Source organism: Marmota marmota, unplaced genomic scaffold (assembly GCF_001458135.2).
Source record: "Marmota marmota marmota unplaced genomic scaffold, marMar, whole genome shotgun sequence".
Classification (NCBI taxonomy): domain Eukaryota; kingdom Metazoa; phylum Chordata; class Mammalia; order Rodentia; family Sciuridae; genus Marmota; species Marmota marmota.
In genome coordinates, this window is record NW_025999842.1 from 36,911,044 (window position 1) to 36,938,196 (window position 27,153).

At 35.6% G+C, this 27,153-nt stretch overlaps 1 protein-coding gene across 1 annotated transcript in view; it reads right to left on the reverse strand.

Annotated features, from left to right (window-relative positions):
- Positions 1-522: 522 nt before the first annotated feature.
- Mcm9 (minichromosome maintenance 9 homologous recombination repair factor) overlaps positions 523-27,153 on the reverse strand; it is a 71,631-nt gene continuing 45,000 nt past the window's right edge. The window contains exons 7-12 of the mRNA XM_015500736.2: positions 24,691-24,865; positions 8,839-9,041; positions 7,849-8,052; positions 6,702-6,784; positions 6,086-6,231; positions 523-2,828 (exon numbers count right to left, since the gene is read on the reverse strand). Of these exons, the coding sequence (XP_015356222.1) occupies positions 1,370-2,828; positions 6,086-6,231; positions 6,702-6,784; positions 7,849-8,052; positions 8,839-9,041; positions 24,691-24,865 (2,270 nt within the window). The 3' untranslated portion in view covers positions 523-1,369. The remainder of the gene's footprint in view (positions 2,829-6,085; positions 6,232-6,701; positions 6,785-7,848; positions 8,053-8,838; positions 9,042-24,690; positions 24,866-27,153) is intronic.

The window sequence follows — 27,153 nt, forward strand, 5'->3', positions numbered from 1 at the left end:
ATGAAACTCAGGAAAGAAAGAGTACTAAGAGTAGGAAATACATTAGATTAAGAATCATACTATACAGGAAATAACTGACCAAGTAAAGAAATAATAAATTACTTACACTATAATCTTAATGTTTTAGAACAGGTGTAAGTCAATTTTATGATCATTGCTTGTATCTTTTATCAGCTGTTTAAGATGTTTGAAGACTTCAAAAGACTTATACATACTGAATTTGTACTCATAGTTTAAATTTTTTTAGAAATTTTAATTAGTCAATATTTGAATTAATGCTGAAATGCTTAAGAAAAATTTGTTTCCCAAATTTTGCTTTCTCTAAATTTAATGAAGTAAAAGCTTAGCAAAGTACGTATATTTGAGTAATTTTCATGCCCAAAAGTTTTTCAGACAATTAAGGAATCAATCATTATGGTACAAATGCATAATTCTGAGAAAAAAGACTGTAATTAAGTAATCCCAAGGACCCTGCTAGAATCCAAAGGAAGAAGTGATTTAAATGCACACAGAAAAACAGAGTTTAAGTTATCTATTCCTGTCAAAAACAATAATTTGCTTTATTTTAAAGACAAATGAATCATATCTTAGTAGGAATCACATTTCCATATTAATCACTTGGGTACATGTGACATGATATATGGCTGAGACCAGGATACACTCTTTTTTACTGACCACATAATAATTTAAGTTGTGTGAAAGGTAGGTCCCTGAGAGGAAAAAAGAATCTGAGGCACATAATGTTGGATCAAGAAAAAAGAAAACTCAAAAGATCAGTACTTCAGAAAGCTACTATTTGACTAGCTGCCAGATCTTCAGAATGCTATCAAGTTGTAAGGATACCTCTCAGAGAAAAGTATTAGCCACATTTAATCTGGTGCATGAGAATAAACACAAAAGTAGTATTAGAAAAACACATGATAATTCCAAGTGATAATAAATATTCACCATACTTAGTACATCCTGGGTAAAGACACAAAAGAAAAAATAGAAGAGTTCATCTGCTTTGGACTTATGAGTGCTACCTTTGAAGCATTTTTTTCCTTGAAAGAAGGGATTTAGGAATGAGCCCCGCTTCATTAAAAAAAAAAGATGAAATAACAAAACCATCTTTGGGAATACTCCATTTGCAAAATTAAGCACAATCCATTCATTTCGAGTGCTGTTACCACTCTTACTCAAATTAGACAACTTTTTTAAGTCATGAAGATAAACCTGAAAAATAAAACTTGATGGGGAAGCTGGTATTTGGAATGGTACTCAAAATGGACATGGATGATAGTTCATACACTTATAAATACTACACTGATAATCTGAGGGTATTATGTTGAGTCAGTGAAGGTGAATTTGATCAGAAAGCTTTCCACAATTATGGCTTTTTTCTCATCTCTTCATCCCAGTCAAAATCTAATGCTTCATCATCTAGCTCTGATAGAGTGAAGAGAGAATTTTTAGAAAGAATCAGTTTCTCAGCGGAGCCCTGCAGCTGAAAAGATTTCCTTTTACTCTCAAGCATTGGATCTGTGGTTGGAGGAGGCGGGCTGGGGCCTCTCTCACCCCAGTTCTTCCTTTCAGGAGGAGGAGGGGACTCTGATTTGGATTCCAGCAAGGAAGTAAAAGAGAAGTTTGCCAATTTGGCCAACGTGCCAGCGTGAACCTTGTTGCTTTTCTTACTAGATGAAACCTCTTCCTTTCTGTCTGTCTCACAAGTTAGATGAGAATGCCCAGTCTTGTTCCCAAGCTCCAACTCAGGCTGAATAACCCTCTTTTCAGGGCCACATTCCTTCTCCTCTCTTGATCCATCCTTCTCTGGTGGCTGATGTAACAGCTCCTTTGTTTCACTCTGTTGCTGATTGAAGTTTCTGTTTCCTGAGGTAGAGGTCAGCTTTTCTGGACCCTGCACAGACACAGCTGCTTCTCTTCGTATTCTATGTTGGGGAATTTTAGGACTACAAACTGTTATTTTACTTGTGCCAGAAGATGCATGACTGTGTTGTTCGGAGGAGTGAATCAGTTTTGACTTCTGTTTGAAAGTAAACTTAGCCAGTTTGGCTACTGGGAGAACTGGAATCTTAACACTTTCAAGTTCAGACTCTTCTTCCTGAGCAAGGGATCTCAATCTCTTTCCTTTGGATATTTCTGGTGTTTTTTCTGGCCCATGTGCAGGAATGGACTGAGCAGCAGAAGAGTCTGTGGGCTGTGAAGGCACACTGGTGGTACTTTTGGATGACACCTGGGCCTTCTCCTTGCGCAGCCTGAGCAACCTGCTAGGGACATGATGAGTCAGTACCGAGTCGGGCTCATCAGTAGGGACTGCTGTTTCAGACACCAGTGCTCTCCTTTTGGCCTTTTTACCCTCCACACTTCCTGGCCTCAGTGGACCACCTGTTGCTCCTGGTGAGAGAAGTGGCCCAGATTCTTGGCCTGGCCCACTCTTTTCCCTACCTTGAGATTTGTTCTTAGAGATTTTCATCGCCTTGTTTTTTTTAGTTGCTTCAGGACCAGGAGAGAGAACGGTATTTTTAGGTTCTATCTTATTTGGTGCCATGAAGTCAAACCAGTCCAAACCGTCATCTCTGCCATCTTTGAGCTCAGCTGAATGTCTTCTACTTGTTGTTTTGTCAGACCTCAGATGGGGTTGGAGGTCTAGAAGTGGGCCTCCCTGGGGACTGCCTCCAAGGGAGGAAGTATGTGGGCTACAGTTCAGGTCCTGCTGTGTTGAAGTTCTAAACTTTGGTTCTTCCCTTGTATCATTCCCGGAGGACCCTGGAACAGTTTCTGTCTCCATCACCCGTGGTTGGGATTGGCATGCACTTTCATTCCGTAACCTGGAATGGAGACAAATAAGGAAAATAGGTATTGAAGGGAAGAGAATCTACATTAACCTTTTAATTTCTTCAGTCTCTGAGATCTCATCTTAAAGGTTTAAGTCTAAAATAATTCCAAATTAATATCAAGCATAGCTGCTTAGGGCAGCAAAAGGATTATCCTTTATTAAAAAAATCAATATAGAGTTCAGTGCTGTGATAGGCATTCTAATTTTAAATAAAATTGTAGCAAAATTAAGAAAATGAATCAGTGGTTGGTCTACAATTTTAAGTCTCTCTGAAAGTTCATTTAATTCATTTAAGATTGGAGGTTAGTGTAAAATGTTCAGTCTTATCTCTCATGCAAAAATGTTCAAATATAACTGGCTTGTTGCTCTCTGTAGATCTCTTCACCCAACTAAGAAACTGGATTTTAGTGCATCTAAAAGTCACTTTCCCCAGGAATGAGGTTTCTATGATACCTTTAACCTGGCACTGGCACTGGCACTGCCCCCTAGAGCATTCACATTCATAGTGGATAATTGCAGGTAACTCTGACACCCTTTCCTGCAAAGCCCAGCCATGCTTCAACATAAAATCTGGGCAGTGGCTCTCTTATCAATCTGATAGAGAGCTAAAGCCTACCCTCTCTGAATGATCTGTTCAGTGATACTCATTCTAAATATTGGGCACATTAGAAACTGAATTTCTAACAGGGATTGTACTACTCCCAAAGTATGCCCATTAAAAAGCCCTTAACAACCTAGAAACATCTTCTCAATATAAAGTGTGATATGACCCCATTTCCATGTACTAAATCTGAAAAAAAATTATGCCCAAAAGCAGATGAGAAAATTATTCTAAAATTATGTGTAATCATAGAGAAGAGACTAGAAGGAAATACAAATTTATTTCCATACATTAAAATGTTAATAGCATCTATCTATGGGAAATAAGATTATGTTATTTTTGTTTTCTTATTAATTACTGCTAATTTCTAAAATAGCCCACCTACAAAGAACATGTTTTACCTTTATACTCAGAAATAAAAAGTTTTAAGAAAATATTGAGTTATAGTCATTTACAGTAAAATTGGAAATATTGACATGGAAAATCCATGTTTATTATGACTAATTTGAGTTATAATTAAAAAATCAAGTAGCTTTCAAAATTACTGCTGTTCAGCATCAAATAGAGGTCAGGAGGACTCACTTATTAAAGCTTTATAACAATATACTAAATGATGAGAAATTTTAGGACTAGAATAATTTTGCCCTATTATTTTTATCTAATTCTTACTCAGGAATTAAACACTCCCACAAATAAAGTTTGTGCAGTTTTATTATACTTTCTTATAAGACAGCATCTTTGTGCCCTCTGCTTTCTGATTCCCCAAAGTGAGTACTAGAATGTCTTTATTTGAAGCATGCTGTCTCTGGTAAAGCATTTTCTAGAAAGTATGACAAAAATATCAGTGATTTTTTTTGAATTATGTAATTTCCTTAAGGAATGAAGAACTCTTTCTTGAAGGGTAAAAACCTATACGCTAGTTGTATTTTTCTCACTTGATAAGAGTAGGTCAGACTTTCAGCACCTGGTTTTGTTGCTTTGAGGATCAATATTAGAATATACTTCTGCATTATGAAGAAATACAATAAGAAACAACATTTTATGACAGAATCCTATCTTTCAGATAGTCACATACTTTTTTCCTCCTGTTCTTTTCCTTTAAGCGAGTCATTCTGAATTTGGCTAATCCAACTGTCATTTTTCTAACACACAACACTGGTTCTCCTTTCTTGAATGCATCATTTTTCAGCTTCTGGTAGCTTGGGCAGGTCAAAATGAGTAGCTCCTCCAAAGGCTAATCCACATCCAGGAAGGGCTTGAAACAACTGGCTAGGTCAGACCATAAACCACACAACAGAGTAACTGATCTTAGCATCATGCTCTGGATCATAAGAAGAGATGAGAAGCCAAAAGAAAGGGGGGTTGATTTCATACAGACTGCAAGTTAATTGCAGCCTGTCATCTGGGCACTGGTGGGATAAAGCCAGTCCCTTCATGCCTGACTTCCCTAGGGGGGCTCTGATTAGGTTTTATAAATAAAAAAGAATGCTGCTAGGAGAAGGAAGCAAATGGAAGAGAAAAGAATTCTCAAGGTTTTCTAGATTCCCTTCAATAGATGAATGGATAAAGAAACTATGGTACATATACTAAGTGGAATATTACTCAGCATTAAAAGAGAATAAAATTATGGCATTTGCAGGTAAACAGATGAAGTTGGAGACCATCAAGCTAAGTGAAATAAGCCAATCTCAAAAAATCAGGGGCCAAATGTTTTCTCTGATAAGTGAATGTTAATTCATATGGGGGGATATGCATGGGATAAGTGGAGGAACTGTCTATGGGACAAATGGGAGGGGGGCGGGGGCAAAGGGGTAGGAAAAAACGGTAGAATGAGATGGACATCATTATCCTAGGTACATGTATGATGGCATGAATGGTGTGACTCTACTTTATGCACAACCAGAAAAGTGAAAAATTCTGCTCCATTTATGTACAATGAATCAGAGAGCTTTCTACTGTTGTGTATAACTGATTAGAGCTAATAAATAAATAAATAGTAACAAATAATTCCAAGGTTTTACTTAATACAGTATCTATCCCATGTGGTCCCCAAATTCTCCTGGAGTTGCTCCACCTCCATATGCACTTCATTTATCAGATTCAGGTCAATTATTAAGCCATTCACATTAACGTGAAGATGCCTGAATGAGCAATCTTGCCATTCCTTACTACTCTTTCTCAGGTACACAAAGTCTAGCTTTTCAGAGACCCATGTATTTAGGAAATAGGCAAACATTAAAGTTATGGCCAAATTTCTTCAGGCAGCCAGAGTCCATGCTTCCACTGATTTGCTTTGACTAACACATTCCTTCCCATGTGTCTGTCACGTCTATTATCCACATCTTCGCAAGTCATGAGAAAGCTAAGTTTCTGAGGTGTCGCCCCAGCTGACACAACATGGAGTAAGTAGCAAGCCATCTCCCCTGAGCCTGCCTGAATTTCTGACTCCCAGAAAGTGAGCATTAAAGTTGTGGTATTTTTTTTTAAACCACTCAGATTTAGAATGGTTGATTTTACAGCAATAGATAACAGACACAATGCTCTTTAAACAATATAGACAGATTCTATTCAGTTTACATTCCCTTGTTTCACTAAATGCCAGAGAAGTTATTTTCCACTATGTGCCTTTCTTGGTTTTCCTTCCTCACCTTTCAAGTCTTTCAAGCTCTTCATTTAAGAGGCTCTGCAGCTCCAGTTTTTCCAGAATAAGTTCACACTGTCTCTGGTACTGCGCCTGAGGATTTTCAGGAAAGGAAGTGTGGAGAGCGTTCACACCTCCCAGCAGTGCACCTCCCTACGGGGTGAGAAAATACCAGAGTCACAAGGCCATCCAGCACACAGCAAGGACACAGAAGGGTCTTCAGCTCCCAGGTGGCTAAGACCAGCACTAAATACCCCCATCTTGGGGAGTGAGAATCAACTAGGAAAATTTTTCACATTTTAATAGTTCTCTTTCCCGGTTCTGGATGGCAATCATTGATTTAAGAAATGACACTGTCACTAGAGAGACTGTGAACATCACTCAGGTGTGCTAAGAAGAGTTGAGACACACTATTTTCCACCAATGAGCAAAAGCAATGTCAATGATGCAATGAAAGGTCTCTATGACATTTCCCCCTTCTATTAAATGATTATCTATGGATATTTTTCCAGCATTTACTAGGTCTAGCTAGAATAAGATCATTTTTATAACTCTTGATAGTATCTTTTTTTGAAAGAAAGCTTGTAATAAAGGTACACATCAGATACACAAAATATCCTTACCTGCATTGAAGACTCCATTACTGATACCACAGTAATAGCGTCTTCCAGAGTCACAATATCACGAAACATTAGCCGAGCATGAGCTAAGAAAATAAAATGCATTTGAATTTAGGATTATTTAGGATGATACAGGTAATTCTCTACTCCTGCTCTCCTCTACACACACACACAAATCATGCTTTATGAATGAACACTAATAACAAATTAATTTTACTAGAACAAGCACAAAATTCTACATGCAACTAGTTTTACAGTTGTTTCTCTAACAATAGACTTGATCCTTCTGCACACGTCATGCAATTTTGTATACATCCATGAGAAAGTACTCTGGACAGTATAGAAAGGTGCTACAGAAACATATATTTAATACTTTAACAACTTTTAGTCCTTGTTTTAATCTATTATAAAACTACACAAAATTAAAACTCAATCTATGATTTATGAGCTTTTCAAAACTACTGACAAGCAAGCTTGAATTTTGGGTACTCTTGCCCTAATATTAGACATAAATCCTTGGAAAAAAATGAGGCCCATTACTTTTATAGTATCTTTTATTAAGCTTATATTATTTTATCATGTGATACATAAAGTTCACGGGAAGTTTTTTAAATATTATTTAAACATAATCTAAAATGTAAAAGCCAATGTTAGAAAATAAATGTTTGAGATGCACATTAGCTATACGTGTATATGTTAAGTTCTATGACTTAGGAATGGGACAGGACATAGCATTGTTGATTTGGTTGTTTTAACAATGGGGACGGGTCATGACTGGAAAATACTGAGCAAGAGCCACAGAAGATATATGGAAAACAATTCTAAGCAAGTAACTGTTCCACTAAAAAAGCTAATAGAACTGAGAAGACATCAGAAATGAGGCTTTCTAAATAGTGGTATGTTAAGTTATGGGAGGTCTTGAGATGTCAACCAAGATTCCTCTTTCTTAATAATACAACATTCCACTTGACATCCATTTTCTGTCCTCTGATGAGTGGAAGTCTTAGGGCTCACAGCCTTTACTTTTTAAGTGACTGTGAGCATCTTAGAGTAGGGATTATTCCAATTTACTCTTGACTCCACAGTTCCAAGCTACATGCTCTGCACACAGTAGGCACTCAAGAGAAGTATCACCAGATAAGAGATAAACCTTCTGCTAATCTAATCAAGCTTTCCAACAGGCGGATGGTTGTCCTGGCGGCATTCCGGGAATCACTCTGCCTTTGCCTCTGGTAGTACCGGAGAAGAACTTGATTGCCAGCATCAGACAGAGTGGGCTGGAGAGTCCTAATGAGGCAGAAGTAGGTTTTCATCTTTTCCATACTCCACAGCTTCTCTGATTTGCTTGGGTAACCTGTATATTACGTGTTGGGTTAGTAAAATTTAAGAACAGGAAAATATGTCATCTTAAGGGATTTGATAAAGTTCTTATACTCATTTTTTTATAATTTTATTTTATTTATCTTTGGTACTGGGGATTGAACTCAGAAGTACTTTACAATTGAGTTACATCCCCAGTCCTTTTTATTTTGAGACAGGTTCTTGCCAAGTTGCTGAGGTTGGCTCAAACTTGTGATCCTCCTGCCTCAGTCTCCTAGTCACTGGGATTATAAGGCATGTGACACTACACCAGCTTCTTGTACTCATTTAGGTTTTGTGTTCATTGAAATCTAGTCCTATTCTTTGTAAAGCATACATTCTAGAATGGGCAGACTTACAATCTAAGCTTAATAAAAAAAAGCTATCTCAAGGGTTAAAATTATTCAGAACACTTTGGTCTGCTTCATAGTAACAAATGTAAAGCTCACTTTTAGAGATTTCAACTCATAAAGCAGTTCAGTTTTCTTTATGTGCAAGAGTTGAATGGAAATTTTATATCATAAGGTTGCACCCTTTCATCACAAAGGACATATATATAAAAGCTCATTGTACCAGGTGGAGAAAGCCTCTTTTCCTTCTCCTCATTATTCTGGGGCCCCTGAACCAGATTCTCTCACTCACTGCCCTCTGTCTAAGCATTTCTCTATTGTCTGAGAGGAAGGGGATCTTGGATTTATTTAATTTTTTTCAAGAGAAATTTCCTTTAGTCAGGTCTAATCTTTCCTTGCCATGTTGAATTATTCGTATATTTTTCACATACCTTTATTTTCTAAGATAAAGGAGGAAATTACACGATCCCAGTCTTTATTCTTGGTATCAAGCAAAACCAGGATCAGGTCAAATCGACTTAAAAGTGGGCTGCCGAGGGCGACGTTCACAGACACAGACTCCTGGGGATCATATTGGCCTTTAGGGTTGGTTGCTGCTAGTATGGTGGTCCTTGTGTTTAGCTTGCACACGAGGCTATGGAGAGAGAGGGTGAAATTCACTGACTGTGAGATTCAAATAAAAACCAAGATCAAACTTGTCACTAAAATGGGACTTCATTTTCACCTTGAGAATCTAGAGGAAAAAAATGTGACATAATACAAGGTGGTATCACAAATAACAAGTTCAAACTAGGTATACTGAAACTAGTTTATCTTGAAGAGAAACAACTGTTGAATAAATATTCTTTATGCTCCTCTAGTGAGCACACTCTGCTAAGAGCTAAGAGGTATATAAAATTAAACCAAACATGGATACTATTCTTCAGAAGCTCGTAAACTACCAACTATAATGTAATTCAAGGCAGCAAATGCTAGGTTCTATAAGTATAAAGTTCCCAGGGAACTAAGGAAAATGTTATTAGTCTATGTGATGAAAAAGATGACCAGGAAAACACTATGATGTGACTTTTAAACTGGACCCTTCAAGACACCTGGACATTTTCAAGTGGATAGAGACATATACCTGTGGAGAACAAGAGGTAGGGATGACTTTGGGGAATGGTGAGCAAAAACTTTCTGTATATTTACTTGTTTTATTTTTTCTAATCATAAAAGAGAAAGGAAGGGAGAAAAGAATAGGAAATCAGGAAATATAAGGATTGGTTTACTTTTTTTTTTTTTGGTATTCCCCAATACCAAAAAAAAAAAAAAAAAAANTTAAGAACAGGAAAATATGTCATCTTAAGGGATTTGATAAAGTTCTTATACTCATTTTTTTATAATTTTATTTTATTTATCTTTGGTACTGGGGATTGAACTCAGAAGTACTTTACAATTGAGTTACATCCCCAGTCCTTTTTATTTTTTATTTTGAGGCAGGGTCTCACTAAGTTGCATGGCTACCCTTGAATTTGCAATCCTCCTGCATAAACCTCCTAAGACACTGGGATTACAGGTATGTACCACCATGCCTGAACCATAGAATTTTTGAGGAGCATTTATGAAAGGGTGTGTGTATGTGTGAGGAGGTTTGGGCCTGGTGGTGTGCTGGACAGGGAAGGAATGTATATGGGACATGGGTGGGATGCTAGTGCAATGGTTCAGTAAAGAGGTACTAAAGTCCTAAGTGGGATGGTAGCAGGATAGGTATGGATATGACATAACTTAGATACTGTTCTTAAACTGATAAATGTTGAGCAAGTTCTCAAAATAATATGTATATTCATTGACAATAAGAAATGTAAAATAAATGATCTGTAAATGGGTATGTTCTGCACTCAATTCCATTTTTAGTTATAGTGGGAGGTCTGCTTCTCCTAAGTCACAGTCCTATGACATCAGCAAACATGTGCTACATCTGTTAATCTTCAATCTATTTCGAGTTGGCTCTAGAAGTTACTTCATTCCCTGAGAACAAAAAAGTTTAAGAATCTTTGTGGCAAAAACAAAAACAAAAGAAAACAAAAAACATTCATTGAACAAGAAATGCAAAGTGCTTTTACCAAAGACTTAATCCCCTTTAAAAAAGATTAGTAAAAGGAGAAAATTCTGAAAAGATAGTCCACATCTTACAATTTGTATTCAAAAATGGTTTCTACACAGCTAGTTGTTTAGAACTTGGGAATCATTTTCCAAAAAAGCAGTGCAATAAATAGTTCCTACTGATCCCACAAAAGCACATTTAACATAAAATCAGGTGAGACTTTGTATTTACCATAAAAGGAGTATTTTTGCAATACTGGCAATGAAACAAAAATATACTTGCATATGAAATAATGAAAAATATTTTTAATACTATGTACAATTAATCATTCTTCCTCTGTCTGATCAACTAATATTTATAGGCTATTTTCTATGTGCAAAGGATATACTAAGAATTCAAAAAGGTGTTCAGCTAGTTCCTGACTCCAATTATTTTACAATAGAACTGCTGGAGGATGAGGAGGCCCAAGAGAGCACCTGGCAGATAGTAGGTGTGCAAGGGATTCTGACTATAGTATCAGGAGACAGAAACTTCTAAGGACACACCAGAATATCTATGAGGGATACAATCCAATGTGAGATGCAAAGACAGAACGAAGGTGGTAAATTATTCCTGAGGTAACCAGAAAAAAAATGAAATTAAGCTTCATGAAGTGGACCAAGTAAGAGTTGTATGCAATGAGAAAAGGCTTCCTGAGGTGAAGAAATGAAAACGAGGAAAAACAGGGGAGTAGATAAAAGAGATGACAATGTGGAATAAGAAGTCAGGAAAATCTCTATAGCAAAGAAGGAGGATTCAGACAATGCCAGGAAGTCTCTAGGCAGGTGAAAGAGGGGAAGGCAATTAATAAACCTAGTGGTTACAGACCTGTTATCATTTCTGTTAAAAACTGAAAAGGGCTTTAGAAAACAAACAGGTATGTTCTCAACACACAGGTTATGTTCTCTCTCTCTCTCTAATCCAAAATACTTTGTGCATACTGGTGGCTCACAAAGAACACTGAATGAATGAACTCATGAATTACTATAAGGTAACTCATTTTTCTAATCCAATGTGAACATAACCTTCTTCAATTATATTAATAAAAATGATTACCACATTTGTAATACCAACCATTGTTAGATTTATACATATTATTTCATCTTCACAGAAACCTGAAAGTGAGTGCTATTATCACAAACTTAATAAGGAAGCTAGAAGATTAGATATTAACTTCCCCAAGATTACAATGAGACAGTTTTTCTGAGATTCAAACCTATATCTGCTAAGTTTCAAAAATCAATGTTTTTTCTTTTCCAGATCTCCTCCCCTATGGGCTGTAACATTTTAGATGTACAACTCCCGTGATCTCAAGATTCTACCTGATGTTTTTAGGTATCTATTTATTTGCCTTATTTGTTCCTACTAAATTTGTTACTCCTTGAGGGACTGACTTATTGCTATTATCCTTACACATTAAATGCTCAATATATTTGTATTAATTAAATGATAAATAAAAGTAAATCTTAGTTCAGTAATCCTAAAACTCAGTTACTATATTTTCATAGACTTAAACAGTCATAAAACAATGCTGATACACATTTTTTTTCTTCATTAACTTCAAGGAATGAAAACACTGGTTTCTAGAAAAAGCTAGCTTTCCAGTCATTAAATCCACGTTTAAACTTTCCTATAAACACAGTAGTAATTTTCTTAACATTATAAACTTAGATAATATATATTATTTTTACCAGTACAATACTTCCAGAAAATGCCCTTTTTGGGGGGATGATCTCCATGACTCCCTTTATGACTCTTATTGAGCAATCTCCACGTTTACTTGTAACAGAGGCCACACCCATGTCTTTGGCAGCATGATACACAAGAGCCAAAAGGTACAACAGCTCAAGTGTACACAGATAAAGAAAATGAGTTCTACACATACAATGGAAAATTATTCAGACTTAAAAAAAAGGAAATTAGAACACATGCTACAACATAGATGAACCTCAGGAGCCAGTCACAAACAAATACTGTGTGATTCTACTTATGAGTTATCTGGAGTAATCAAGTTCATAGGAAAAAGAAATCAAGTTCATAGGAAAAAGTGGTTGACAAGGGTTGGGAGGAGGGGAAATGGGGAGTTATTTAATGAGTAATGAGTTTCTGTTTTTAAGATGAAAGACTGGTTTGCACAATGATGTGACTATACTTAACACTAATGAATAGTACACTTAATATAATTAAAATGTCAAATTTTGTTTTGCACTTTTACTCCCCCATGTCAAAAGGAATAGAGGCTGTTATGAACTGAATGTTTGTGCCCCCCACCAAATTCATATCTTGAAGCTCTAACACCCAATGTGATGGTATTGGGCAATGGGACCTGTGGGAAATAGGTTTAGAAGAGTTTATGAGGGCAGAGTCCCCTTAATGGGATTAGTGTCACATATATACATATACAAGAAATATACAGTGTTAAGCTACTATTTGCTATGGCAGTTAATCTACTATGACTAATATACAGTAAAACCTCTAGCACGTTCCAGATCCTTTGGCTATGGCAAACCCAGTAACAGTTGAGTGGTCTCCTTACCAAAAGAATTTGGATAGAAAACAGTCTGAGATGCAACTTTCAAATATCAATTTCTAGACTGCCTCACATGTCTACATTAATTCAACCTCAGTTTTAAAAAAGCGAAACCATTTGGCACAAAAAACCAAAAAACAAAACCTATTCTCAATGCATTATATATATACATATATATATATATATATGTGTGTGTATATGTGTATGTGTGTGTATGTGTGTGTATATATATATATATATATATATATATATATATATATATATATATCAATATTAAATACTAGGTACACACATTCTTTCCCACCTTTTAACAAGGTCTTTAAGTTGAAAATTACCTTTCACACCTATATTAGCTCAATGAGTAGTAAGACAACTCATAAGCAATGGGAATAGGAAAGAGGAAATGGGGCAAGAGTTCCAATTATGTAGTCATCTAGAAGAACACAAACTCTCAAAGTACATGATTTTAGATTATATTTTCATATCTTGGTGGCACATCTGGATGCTTCCAAGGAACACTTCTCAACCTATTCTATAGTCCCATTCGGTCCTCTCAGGGGGATTATATAGAATGACTAACTCCCTCCTCTCAACAGGAGAGTAGTCTACAAAGACACAGCTTCCAAGATCTTGGGAGGTAGAGGCAGAGTATCTGGGTGCACAGCAATCAGTCTGGAGCAGTGGTCCCTCTGCCAGGCTGTCCAATGAGACCTAACAGATTCCAAGGTCCATCTCAGAGACTCTGATTCAGTAGTCTAGTTGTGGGCCAGAACACTGATCAGCAATGGAGTAATCAAGTTCAAGTTTGTGCCATAGCTCTTAGAGGGCTGTTAGACTGACAGTGTACAATAAATGTTTACTTGTCTGTCTTGTAAGCACATCAAGAACAAAGGCCTTGTCCTTGCATTTTTGTGGGCCAGAAGCTGGCAAACAGCACTACACTGATGAGTGCTCAAGACATGAGTTTTGAGCAAAACTATACATTGCTACCTTGCTGTTTAATGTTCAGATTGTTCTTCCTTCCTGGGCATGTGAGTATAATTTAATAGCACCAAATATCTAATTATAATGTTAAGTTGTCCTTAGCAAACAGCTAGAATATCCTCTATTATTGAAGAATCCAGTGATACTCTGCCCTTGATGAGGCATTATCTATAGTTAAGTTTGAGAAGAACCCTGATTTTTCCCAAATCATTTATTTAGTTTAGTATTCCAGGCCTTGAAGGTCATCAACACATAAAGTTCTTTCAAAGGACCACGCACCATTGTATGGCACTGTGCTGCCATTCTCCCAAGCACAGATGCTCATTTGCACAGTTTAAAAAGAATTCACCTAAATTCAAGTTCTGTCATCCCTTTTTTAAAGTTCACATTACACCATTTGCATTTTGGTTTCCTGTTCTATTTCATTAAGCAGCTAGGGAAAATGTAAGTGAACTCTCAAACTTTAAAAATATTTGCAGATTTAAGTAACATAAACAAAGAAAAACAACATTAGTGGTCTTCTCAAACATGCATTGACTCAATAAGACCTACATTTTGGTTATTGACACTGTGATTTACATTTTGGTAGACTCTGGGCATCCTGAGCATTTTACCACTTTTTTATTCTAATTATAAGTTTTATAGTACAGAAATCACAGTAGGTTCCCTCCCAGTCACATAAGCATTTGAACGGTATGTGTACACACTATGATGGCCCCTGAAGTTGTATGCCCACCATGTGAAACAATGTATAAAGTTTAACCTCAACTCTAAAAGCAATTTGTGAAGTTAGCACAATTAAATGGAACAAAATAAGCATACTGTTTCTTTTTATAAAAAAGAACTTTCTAATAGTCTGCAGTACATATAAAGTGACACATTTAAAAAAAAAATGAGAAATTTCTGTAGTCTTGGAGGCCAGGTGGTACTCTGATTCAGTGGTTCACACTAATATCCTTAAGGGAGATTGTAATTCAAACCGAAACCATTTCACAAATCAATACCTTTACCTTTAGTCACCTGAGATATAGGAGAGAAAAAAGGAGAGAGAAAGCAAAAAAAGACATTTTACAATTTGATGATGCAAGGAAGATACTATGTGTCTCAAAGGAAAACCTAAAGAGTCTGAGAGACAGGACCCAAAGTATACTGATGGTGGTAGCCTGTTGAATGACTCCTATCCTGGGGTTTCCAAGCTTTGGGCCAAAATGAGTAAAGTGTTTGAAATGGAGTTTGAGGAGAAGGTTAGGTTTTTAAGGTTTTTCCTAAGGGTAAAATTTGGAGTACTATCTTTTATTTTATTTTGTTAGAATTAATGATTAAGTGTTCCTGTCTTCACACTTAACCCCATGTATTACTAATTAACACCATGTTATGCTGCAGGTCTCTAGAGACATTTTCTCGAGTTTTGCACTTTGCAATTTACTGCATACTTTGCATTAGAAAGATTAACAGGCCTCTAAGTGGTAAAACTTGAGATTCCGAAAGCTATTAGCCTAAAACATTACATGAGCTACTGTTAGAGATAGAACCAACTTTTTCTTAAACTGGAGACTGACATAGAGTAAGTGGTATGAAAAACGAACATAAACTAAAATGGAATTTAAAGAGAGTTCTCTTGGGTTCATACTGCCAAACAGATGATAGATAAAACACTGGTGATTCAGGGCACACTTTACTGCTGAACTGAAGGCAAAACAATGTATTATTCTTGCATTTTTCTGTGATATTGTCAAAATAAAAGTTAAAAAATAAAAAAGTTAAAAGGCAACTTATATAGAGGAAACAGTATCACTTAGTTGGTTGAAGCTTTAATCTGGAGAGAAATTATAAAAACTACTATAGAGAGGGCTGGGGTTGTGGCTCAGTGGTAGAACACTTGCCTAAGCATGTATGAGGCATTGGGTTTGAGTCTTAGCACCACATATAAATAAATAAAATAAAGGTCAATTGACAACTTAAAAAAAATTGTACTAAAAAAAAAATACTGTGGAGTGAGACCAAGAGTCTACAGCTCACTAGTACCTGTGATTAAGTACTACCTTTAAAACCCTCCCATTCCTTCTGTCTATTTCTTTGAAACCCAGTGAGCTCAAAACTTTTTTCATAAGAATCACCTCCTATAAAGATTGATTTGCTGGGATATTATTCTGCCTGCCTAAACTATTGTTTTCCAGCACTGAGGAACCTACCTTTTCTTCTGACCTGCTCTGTGATATACTCCTGAAGTGATTTTTTTGTCCTCATTACAGTCTGGATAGGCCAAACATTGGAGTGTTCACTAAGCACATAACCCTTGAATCCTTTTGTGTAAACTGCCACAGAGGAACTGAATGGACTGGCAGCTGACCCAAGAACAGTCAATCCATAAAGTGGCCAGAGGCCAAGGAGCTGTTCTTGAATAAATCTTTTAGTAGAGATGACAGTATCTAACTGGGCCTCTTTTGAAGAAGTTGAAATGATGGAAGAAAGGAGAACTCAAATATTAAAGAGAAGTGAATGAGTCTAAAAGACCCAACAAACACACGAAATAGTGAATCATACTGTGGGAAAGTAGGTTTGAAGATGACTGAACCTCTGATGCTGCAGCGGCAGTGAGGGAACAGCTGGAACTGAGGCTAGGTCTCAGGGCACAGAAGTGTTTGCTCTTTCCACTAGGACCACAATGACTTCTCCATAAAAATATTAACAATTTAATTATGCTCTACTTTAAATAAGGGATATTCACTGCTATTGTTATTGTTGGGCACTTGTTGTTTATGAGAGATGACAGTACCAGTTTTAAGCAATTCTGTAAAGTCACAAAGAAGAAAAGAAAAATTTGAAAGGGAAAACATTTTCACTTCTTGTGAATTCTTATTTCTGTATGGAAAGCTTAGAGCCTAGTAACCCTAGGTAGGAGAGATTCAAATACAGGTTATATGACTGCTCTGATTCTAAATAAAATTTAAAATTTTTGATGTATAAGAAATGTTAAGTCTGGTTGAAATTTTCAACAGGCCAGCATATGTTAGAAACATCATGTTGAAAATCAAATACAACCAGATGCTTGTCAGCACATGGTAGTCCTACTATTCCTGGGAGTAGGCTAGAAATGAGTTGAGTAATTTCAGAAGAGACCACAGAAACCCAGGTTTGTTATTACAAGGTAATTAAAAACTATCTTCACTAAATTGATCAAGAAAAAGAAATCTTTCCAACATGGAGAAATGACAAAGAAAAAGAAAAAGAAAGAAAAATCAAGCTGGGGAAATAAAACATACAAGCCACTGAAAGTATTATATAATTATACAGTATGCAATGTTTAGAAATTGACTCTTTGCTTATGATAAGAATAATATGGTATAAATGTCTTTATAAATTCCAAAATAGTTTAGTGAGGAGAGGAACAAAACCAAATGTCACCAATATCTATACCTGACACTCAATAAAGACCTATTTAATAACAATAACTAGAGAACAAAGTCCTGTAATTCCTTGAATGCACTAAACTATAGTGATCTTTAAATGAAATAAATATGCTAAAATGCTCTGCAAAGTAAAAATTGTTATGTAAAGGTAAAGAAATTGGAAGCCTAAAATATTGGTTGTAATCCATGTCTTAGTTCAAAGAGTTATTACACTTTAGATAGCAGCCAAGACAAAACAAACGTTTGCAGGTTTTTATCTTAAAACCATAATAATACAAATGTTTAGCAAAGTAACCATAACAACAATGTCTACCACAGTGTGGTGGTCTAAAAAGGAAGCCAAGAGAAAAATTCATTAAATCAAAGTACTCAAAGTGCTTTTCAGGCAAACTCTGATATATATATATATATATATATATATATATAAATAAAATACATTTGACAGATGGTTTAAGGAAGAAACAATGAAAATTTGACTATAAGTACAAGTAGCAAGACAATTAAAGTTCAAATCTCTTGCCTCCAAGCTGTGAGTCCTCTCCTTTTCAGCAGACAAAAGAAATCCAATCTGAAAGTTATTCTTAAAATTACTTCCTCTAGAAGATGTCACTCCAACTAAAAAAGGATTTTACTGACGATGAATGTACATCTCCCCTAGCACTGTTATTTCTTTCCATGCCCTTCCAATCTATTCTTATGTGGTGTCTTTCTATGCTGGTCTACCAACAGGGTACAAAAGCTCAAGCTGTATACTTGTCCTGTTCGCCACCAGCCAGGGTGACACAGGATGACAGGATGAGCACAGGGAGAGTTAAGTGTTCAGAAACTTCAACAGCATTTGACAGAGTGATTTCAAGTCTGGTGAATGTAAAAATAAAGATTTGAGTTTATATATTTTTAGAGTTATGGTTGTTGTGGTATATATATAATTTATGTAACACAAAAATCCACCTTTTTAAAGGAGCCCCTCTGTAGTCATTCGCCTCCCACAACCCTCAACCTCTAGCAACCACTGATCTGACTTCCCTCCTTCATTTCATCTTTTCTGGAATTTCATATAAATGGAAGCGCTGTAGCTTTTAATGCTTGGTGTCTTTCACTTTGCATAATACTTTTAAATATTCACCATGTTGATGTATGCACCAATAGTTTATTCCTTTAAATTCCTAGTATATATTTATTAAAATCCACTCATTCATTTTTCAGTTGATGGATTATCTAAGTGTTCTAGCACCATTTTTTTTAAGTGGCTATCCTTTCTCTACTGAATTATCTTGGCATTTTCCTGAAAAATCAATTGACTTTGTATCTGTGGGTCTATTTCTAGACCTGCATTCTCTTCCACTGATCTGTGTCTATCCTTATCTGAACACTACACTATTTGATACAGTAATAAAGTCCTCCAAATTTGTCCTCCTTCAAACTTGTTTTGGCTGTTCTTGTTGCTGTGATTTTCCATGTAAATTTAAAATCAGTTTATTAATTGTTTTCTTTCTTCTTCTTCTTTTTTTTTTGGGGGGGGGGGGACCAGGAATGGGCACTTAACCACTAAGCCACAATCCCCAGACCTTTTTTTTTTTGTATTTTATTTGGAGAGAGGGACTCACTGAGTTCCTTAGTGCCTCCTTAAGTTACTGAGACTGACTTTGAACTTGGGATCCCCAGCCTCTCTAGACTCTGGGATTGCAAGTGTGCGTTACCATGCCCAATAGTCAGTTTATTAATTTCTACCAAAAATAAAAAATTGGTATTTTGACTGCAATTGCATTGAGTCACATTGCTTTGGGAAGAGCTTAAATCTTAACAATAACAAGTCTTCTGATCAATGGAATTAGTATCTTTCTCCAGTATTCTGCAGTGTTTAGAATATAAATCTAGAACATATTTTGTTAGATTTAATCCTAAAGAATTCCTGTTTGGGGATGCTCTTATAAATGTATATTTTATTTTGACTTCTAATTGTTCACTGCTATCAGATAGTGATAATTAATTTTTACACATTGGTTTTGTACTCTATTGATATTTTTAGATTCGTTTATTATTTCTAGTAGATTTTCATAGATTCTTGAAAATTTTCTATATAGGTGTTCATGTCATACAAAATAAAGACAGTTTTAACTTCTTCCTTTCTAATCTGAATGTGTTTTCTTTCTTTTTCTTACTAAACTAACTGGACTTCTAGCACAATACTGACCAAAAATAGTTTTGAGTAGACATTCTTACTCCTACTCTTAAGTGGGAAACATTCGGTCTTTTACCACTAAGTCTGTGATTTTTTTTCGTAGGTTTTTCCATTTAAAAGACAAAGGAACTTTGCTGAAAATTTTATCATAAGTAGTTAATTTTGTCAAAAACAATTTCCCTTTCTATTTTGGGATACAGTTTTTTCTTTTTTATTCTGCTAATATTGTGTATTATACTGACTGATTTTCACATTACACCAATCTTGCATTCTGGGGTAAGACCTACTTGGCTATAAAGTTAATCCTTTATCTAGTGTTGAATTTAATTTACTAAAGTATTGGGAATAATTTTTGTGTCTATATTCATGGATGATATTGGTTTGAAGTTTTATTTTCCTGTAATTTTCTGGTCAGGTTTTTTTGTTTCTATTATATAAATGTATTTTTTACATTTTTTAAACTTACTGATGTGTCTGCATTTAAAGTCTGTTTCTTTAGAGCATCGCATAGTCAGAGCTTGCTTTTTTATTCAACCTGACAGTCCCTGAATTTTAATTGTTTTACACGATTTATTATTAGTATAATTATTCATACAGTTGGAGGTAAGCATGTATGTAGCTCAGTGGCAGAGCACATACTTAACATACAAAAAAGGCCTTAGATTCAACTCTCAGTACCACACACTCTTTTTGTATTAATCTGTTATTTTGCTAATTGTATTTTATTTGTCCCATTTATTATTTGTTCCCTTTCTGATTATTTTTTATGATTCCATTTTATCTCCATAACTGGCTATTATTATGACTCCTCTGTTTTCATGTTTTTTCTAGAGTTTACATCGTTATGTTATTAGTTTACCTTTAAACATTATTGGACCACTTTATGGATAACGTAAAAACTTTGTAACAGCAAACTTCCGTCTCCTCCTTCTGTTCTTTAGGCTACTACTGTCATTTTTTTTTTTTTTTTTGCTATAGATAATTACCTTGGTAAGTGATCACTAAATCTGGTTCTGTTGATTATTTTTTTATTTTCTCTTATGACCTACCATTTCCAATGCTCTTCATTTGTGTAGAACCAGATTTTCACTGGGAATCATATTCTTCTGTCTGGAGAACTTCCTTTAAATAAAAATTTCTTACTCTAGATCTGCTTGTCTAAACAAATATTTTGCCGTAAATTTTGAATGCTGTTTCCTAGGTTGACAAATTTTCTTCTCAATTCTCATCTCTGTTTTTCCTTATGAAAAGTTGCTAAGAGAGTGGCTCGTGATTTTGTGCCCAGCCAGACTGCGGCAAAAAGTTTTTATTTTTCTTCTGGCCTTTTAAAGAGTTTATCTTTGGATTTCAGCAGCATGATTATAATGTGTCCGGATATATAGTATGAGTGTGTGTGTGCCTGTGTAGTATTTTTCTGCTTGAAGTCCCCTGAGTCCTTTGAATCTGTAATTTGATATTCATCAATAATTTTTGTATAATTAATTACCATGGCTTCTTTAAATATTCCTTCTGCCTCCTTTTCCTCTGTGATTCTAGTAAACTATTTGTCACAAAATTTGGCATCATGCCATACCACTGTATGTATTTTTTATTCTTCTGTCTTTTTGTGTTTAGTTTTAGGTAATTACTATAGACCTATAAGTTAACTGAATCATTCTTCAGCATAATCTAGTTTGCTCAGAAGTCTAAGGCATTTTTAATTCCTAATATTGTATACTATTTGGCTTTTCCAGTTGATACTTAAAGCTTCTATTTCTACCTATATCTTGCCCCTCTTCATTCATGCTGTTTTTCTTTCTCACTAGATACTTCAACAACATATATAGTTATTTTAAAGTTTGTATCTTATAATTGCAACTTCTGTCTCATCACTAAATCTGGTTCTGTTGATTACTTTATCTTTTGAAAACAAAATGTTCTTTTCCTTTTTCCTTCCTTCTTTCCTCCCACCATTTTTCTTTTCTTCTGTGTTTGCCTTGTAATTTCTGACCATGTACCAGGCACAGTGAGTGGAAGCACAGCAAAGAATGAGATAAAACAGTTGTTTATACCAGAAAAGGACTGGTTCCTTCTAAAAGGCCATCAGTGTCTATCAGGCCATCACAGTTAAACTGGACATTGGTGATATTATTGTTACCTTATGTACCACAGACTTTTAATCCTTTCAGTATCGAGGTGCCTTTACCTTTCACTGAGTGGGGGGTTATTACAGTGCAGTGATGGAAGATTATCCTCAGTGTCACTACTCCACAGCAACCATTGTACACCTATATTATAGAGGGGGTCTCTCTGTATACTCCTGTATCTTCCCCAGTGCCACACTGCTGTTGCTTGTTATTCAATGTACGCTCATTTTGGGGCCAGGGTGGATCTTAGTCTCCTTTGTCTTAGGCAAGGTCTATGTGCCTCTTCTTGAATAGGATTGAATACAGATGGATAAGGCTTTCTCTTCCTCCCACCTATGACTGTTGGACTCTGCCATGAAAGTATGGTGGTTCTTGGGCAGAGGGATTTTTCTGTCCTTCTTCCAATGGTAGCAGACTGCTGTTCTGTACTATATTTGTATTGGTTCAACATCTTAGACTCAAGAGAATTTTTGCCTCTATTCTTCGAGAATCAGTGTGCATTTGCCTGTCTCCTGGTGAAGAGAAGGACTCATCCAGAATCAGACGGGTTTTTTGGTTCTTCCCTTTCCACAGAGGTCCTGTAAATGCAAAGGCTTACTGTCTTTCCCCCAGTAATTTATAGCTATTGCTTCATATAAGAGGTATCCATGAAGCAGCCCAGGGTCTCAGGCCTATCACCCAGAAGCAGTCACCTCCTTTTGCTAACATTACTGATGAGAAGAAAAGAGGAGCTCTCTGTTTTTCTTCCCTGCTCAATTTTTCTCATATCTGGTACAGACCACTGGAAAAGAGCTTGCAAGTGAAAAAGAATTCTCATTGTGTTTAGAGCTCCCAGTTATTCTCAACTGGTATGCTAACCCACACTTGGACTTTTGGGAATTATGAAATTTTTAGTTACGTCTTATTTCTGTGGCAGCCACCTTTTCCTTCATGCTCTGTCAATGGTAAAACAGTTTGTGTGCTTCAACTTTCCCTAGAGAGCTTGTTATACTTTGAAATTAAGATTCCTTGTGTTTATGACCTCAGTGCTCTGATAAATTTTCAGAGTTGAGATTTTTGTAGGCTATCTATATTTCTCTTATAAGGATTTTTTAGGCTTATATTTTGTAGATCTTTGCTTTTTCACTGTTATAGTAATCCATTTTTATTATGTGTTTTATAAAAGCATGGCTCGGAGAGGAGTGGAGTGGTGCACACCTGTAATCCCAGCTATTCAGGAGGCTAAGGCAAGAGGATCCAGAGTTTGAGGCCAGCTTGGACAATTTAGTGGAAATTCCCATCTCAAAAAACAATAACCACAACAACAAAAACAAAACAACAACAACAAAAAAACAGGCTCTGTGATGGACTGCAAAAACAATAAAACTGGTTATTGCCATAGTCAGTGAAAAGCATTGTTCCGATGCATAAAATAGTTATCAAAAGATGTCTAGCCTCTTGGTATCATGAAAATTGTTCAGCTAGAGAAAGCTGACTGTGAAACTCACAACATATTTTAGATACCACAAAAAGTTCATACTAATTCACATTTTGCAAGGAGTCAGATAGTAAAGGTGGTTAATAAAATATTTCTGCTTCCAAATATTTATTCTGTAGTCTGTTATATATGGCACTAATTTTCTCCTTTTCTTAAACAGATTCATAGAATTTGTCTTAAAATTTTCCTGATAAAAGGATTAATTATTTAGAAATCTTGCAAAATATCCCAGATTATCTCTGGAAAAGGCACATGAAAATAAAACATAAAATCTACTAATCGCCAAAGATATCAATTAAATGGAGGCATAGAAATTCATTCTTGGAAGACACTTAAAAACTATATGTCTAATTTCCCTTTCTAAAAAGTTTAGAAGTCATAATTATGCTTTCTTGTGACACTTTTATTATGAACTTACCACATTTTCATTATTTTTGTCTGTCTTTTCCAATCAAATAGTAATATCTCAAGGACAATTTTCAGTGCATTGTTGCACTTCTTAGTGTTTGGCATGGTTCTTGGCATATGGCAGGTTCTTAAGAAACATAGAGTGAATGAACAAATGAATAGATCTGATAATGGTTCTGCCTAGTTCTTTCTGGTATGCTTTTCCTATGGGCTATATTCTGTTCTCTTTTCCTTCTTCCCTCAATTCCCATTACTTTTTCACTAAGGTATATAAATAGATCTCATAGAATCTATATATACCAGCATCTGTCTGGCTTCTAAGTACCCACTACTATTTGAAAACACTGCTGGCAGCTCTATTTGCACCCTTAATAGCAACATTAGGGCTGAGATAGCTCTAGTCCTGTTGCGTGTGTGGAAGGCCTGGAAGCTTGTTTGTGTAGGTGGCCAACCTTTATAGTCAGGTAAGTTTCTGGTAGCCACCTCAGGGCCTGGGTGAGTGGATTTCTGTCTAAACCTGGCTTATTATTCATTCCCTTGGTTATATGTAGACAGAGATTCATGTACTTCAATCTTGAGCATCACTGAGTCACAAAAGGCACTTCATCTTATGCAAATACATGTTACTTATTATTTAGGTTTCCATATGCTGTGGTCAACCTTTCATAGATGTATAAGAAGCTACTGAAAGCTGAAACTATGATCTTTTTTCCTTCTTGAATCTTTCAAAATTCCTAATACAATGATATGCCCAGAATACAATATTTGCTGAATAAAAGAAAAAAATGAGTTGATTCCCATATTGAAAACTTTTCATAAATCCATTCCATTGGTTATATCAATCTACATTTATACTTGCTTTTCCCCCAATAACTCATTTTTACCTCCTCCCATACCTCTGTATTCTAATAAGGAAAAACTTGAAAGGTATATCTTGAATGGTAATAGTTGATAATCCAGATAGAACAAGTAAGGTTCCTATTTTCTCTAAACCATGAATTAAATAATCTGTTTCCATAGATTTTAAAGAAAAGAAATGCTTACCCAGCCTTAGCAACACTTATGGTTTGTTGTTCCATTGCTTCGTGGATGCTGGTTCTATCGTGTTCTTTAAGGCTGTTAAACTCATCGATACAGCAAAGGCCTGCATCTGCAAGTACTAATGCCCCAGCCTCCAAATTCCATTCTCCTGAGTCCTTTACAGCAGTTACCGTCAGACCTAAGGAAAAAAGGAAGCTGTCAGCTTTTATTTTCAAAAGCATGTCTCATACCTATAAAGGAAAAAATGCCCTTATATTAAGAGAAAGGTGTAGAACCAAGGATTTTATTTGTAGTCTACCAAAAATGGATGGCATTAGGACAATTATTTCAAGTATCAGGCAGTAGAAGGCCCCAGAAGTTCTTATGTTCTGGAATATATTCAGGATTTTATTGTAACTAGAAGTCCCCATATTTTCTGTATCTCCTTTTAGGTGCCCTGACTGAGTGCTCTACTACTGGAAGGATCAAATAGATCTCCAGGGATCTTATGACAAGAAGGTCCATATATGCTATTTATAGAGAAGGGTCTGATTATAGAGAACAGGAATTATTACATGAATATGTATACATTTGTTAAAACCTACAAATCATAAACACCAAGAGTGAACCCTAATGTGAATCATGGACTTGAATAATAATGATGTGTATCAATGTAGGTTCCTGAACTCTAATAAATGTTTCTCTCTAAAACTCAAGTTGTGTATGTATGGAGAAGTGGTATGGAAGGAACAAGGCATTCATGGGAACTCTATTTTCTGCTGTTTTGTTACAAACTTTAATATACTGTAAACAACAAACTTTATTAATTAAAGAAAAAAATGTGGCAGCTAGGCAAAGATTTCATATACATAATATCATACAGTATACAAAGAAAAATGATAACTTGATTTTCACCAAAATAAACAATATTTGTTCTTCCAAAAACAATGTTAAGAAAATGTGAAAGGCAAGAATTTAAATGTGAGAGAAAATAACTTTAAATTCTGTCTTATTAAATGACATGTATACAGAGTATAGAAAGAATTCAAGAAACTCCATAAGAAGTAAATAGGAAAAAAAAAAAAAAAAGACCAATAAAAAATGGGCAGAGTTGGGGATAAAGCTCAGTTGGGAGAGTGCTTACCTTGCATGCACAAGGCCCTGGGTTCAATCCCCAGAACCACAGGGGGAAAAAAAATGGGGGCAAAAGGTTTGACCAGATTTTTTACCATAGAAAATAAACACACAGCAAATAAATATGTGACAGATGTTAAACATATGCTCTCTTCTGACAGTGCAGGCCTTTGAGACTGCCCTAACCAATATGGTTAAAGCAATGCTCTGTGATTTTCAAGGCTGGATCATAAAAATGCCATGCATTTCTGCCTTTTTTTCTTGGAACGCTAGGTTTTGAGACCAAGCAATTATGTTATGAAAAAACTAAAAGCAACCCAGATAGACGCCTTTCTGAAAAGAAAGTGAGACCTAGGACCTATATCCCTAGGTGAGCTACCAACCTATAGCCAGTACCAAGGTGGCAGCTATGAGTGAGCTATCTTGAAAGTAGGTCCTCCAGCCTCTAGTTGAGCTATGTTGGCTGATGTACAAGGGAAGAGAGAAAACCTGTCTTAGCTGAGACTTGCTTCAATTGCAGATTTGCAAACAAAAATAAGCTTCTGGATTTTGGAGTGTTTTTTTTTTACTCAAGCACTTAACAACCTAACCAAAGCCAATAGAAGAAAGACCAACAACTTAATGGAAAAACCATGAAGAGACTTAAAAAGGTATTACACAAAAGAAAAATCCTTACAGTCAATAAATATATAACATGGTGCTTACTCTCATGAGTAATGAGAGTACTTCAAATTAAAGCCATAATGTGATATCATTACATACCCACAGATATGGCTAATATCTAAAAATCAATTCTCACATGCTGCTAATGGGAGTAATAACAGACACAACTACTCTGAAAAAGAGTTCTTGACAATATCCAACACACTGTGATTATATATATTCAGAAATTCCACTGCTAGGTCTATTCTCTAAAGGTGTATGATTGTGTGCACCCAGGGACAGATGTGTATAAGAACGCTCACAATTCTTAACATTTACATAATTCTCACAAATTCTTCTTGGATAGTTAAACCTAGAAACTGAAGAGTCTACCAACCAGTAGAACAGATAAATAAATTGTGTTACATTCATACTATGGAATATAATGCACAACAATGCAAAATAAAATACAGCTAAACACAACATATATGAAACAACGAAATAATATTGAGCAAAAATATAATTTGGTTAATGTAAAGGGAAATAAAACCAAAACAGGCAAAAAAAAATTAGTGTTAACAAGCTAACAGACCTACTCTACAAGAGATTTTATGGGGAGTCTTTCAGGCAGACATGAAAGGACACTAAACAATAAATCAATTCTAATCTATGAAATAAAAAGCACTAATAAATATAACTTCTTGTTGTTGT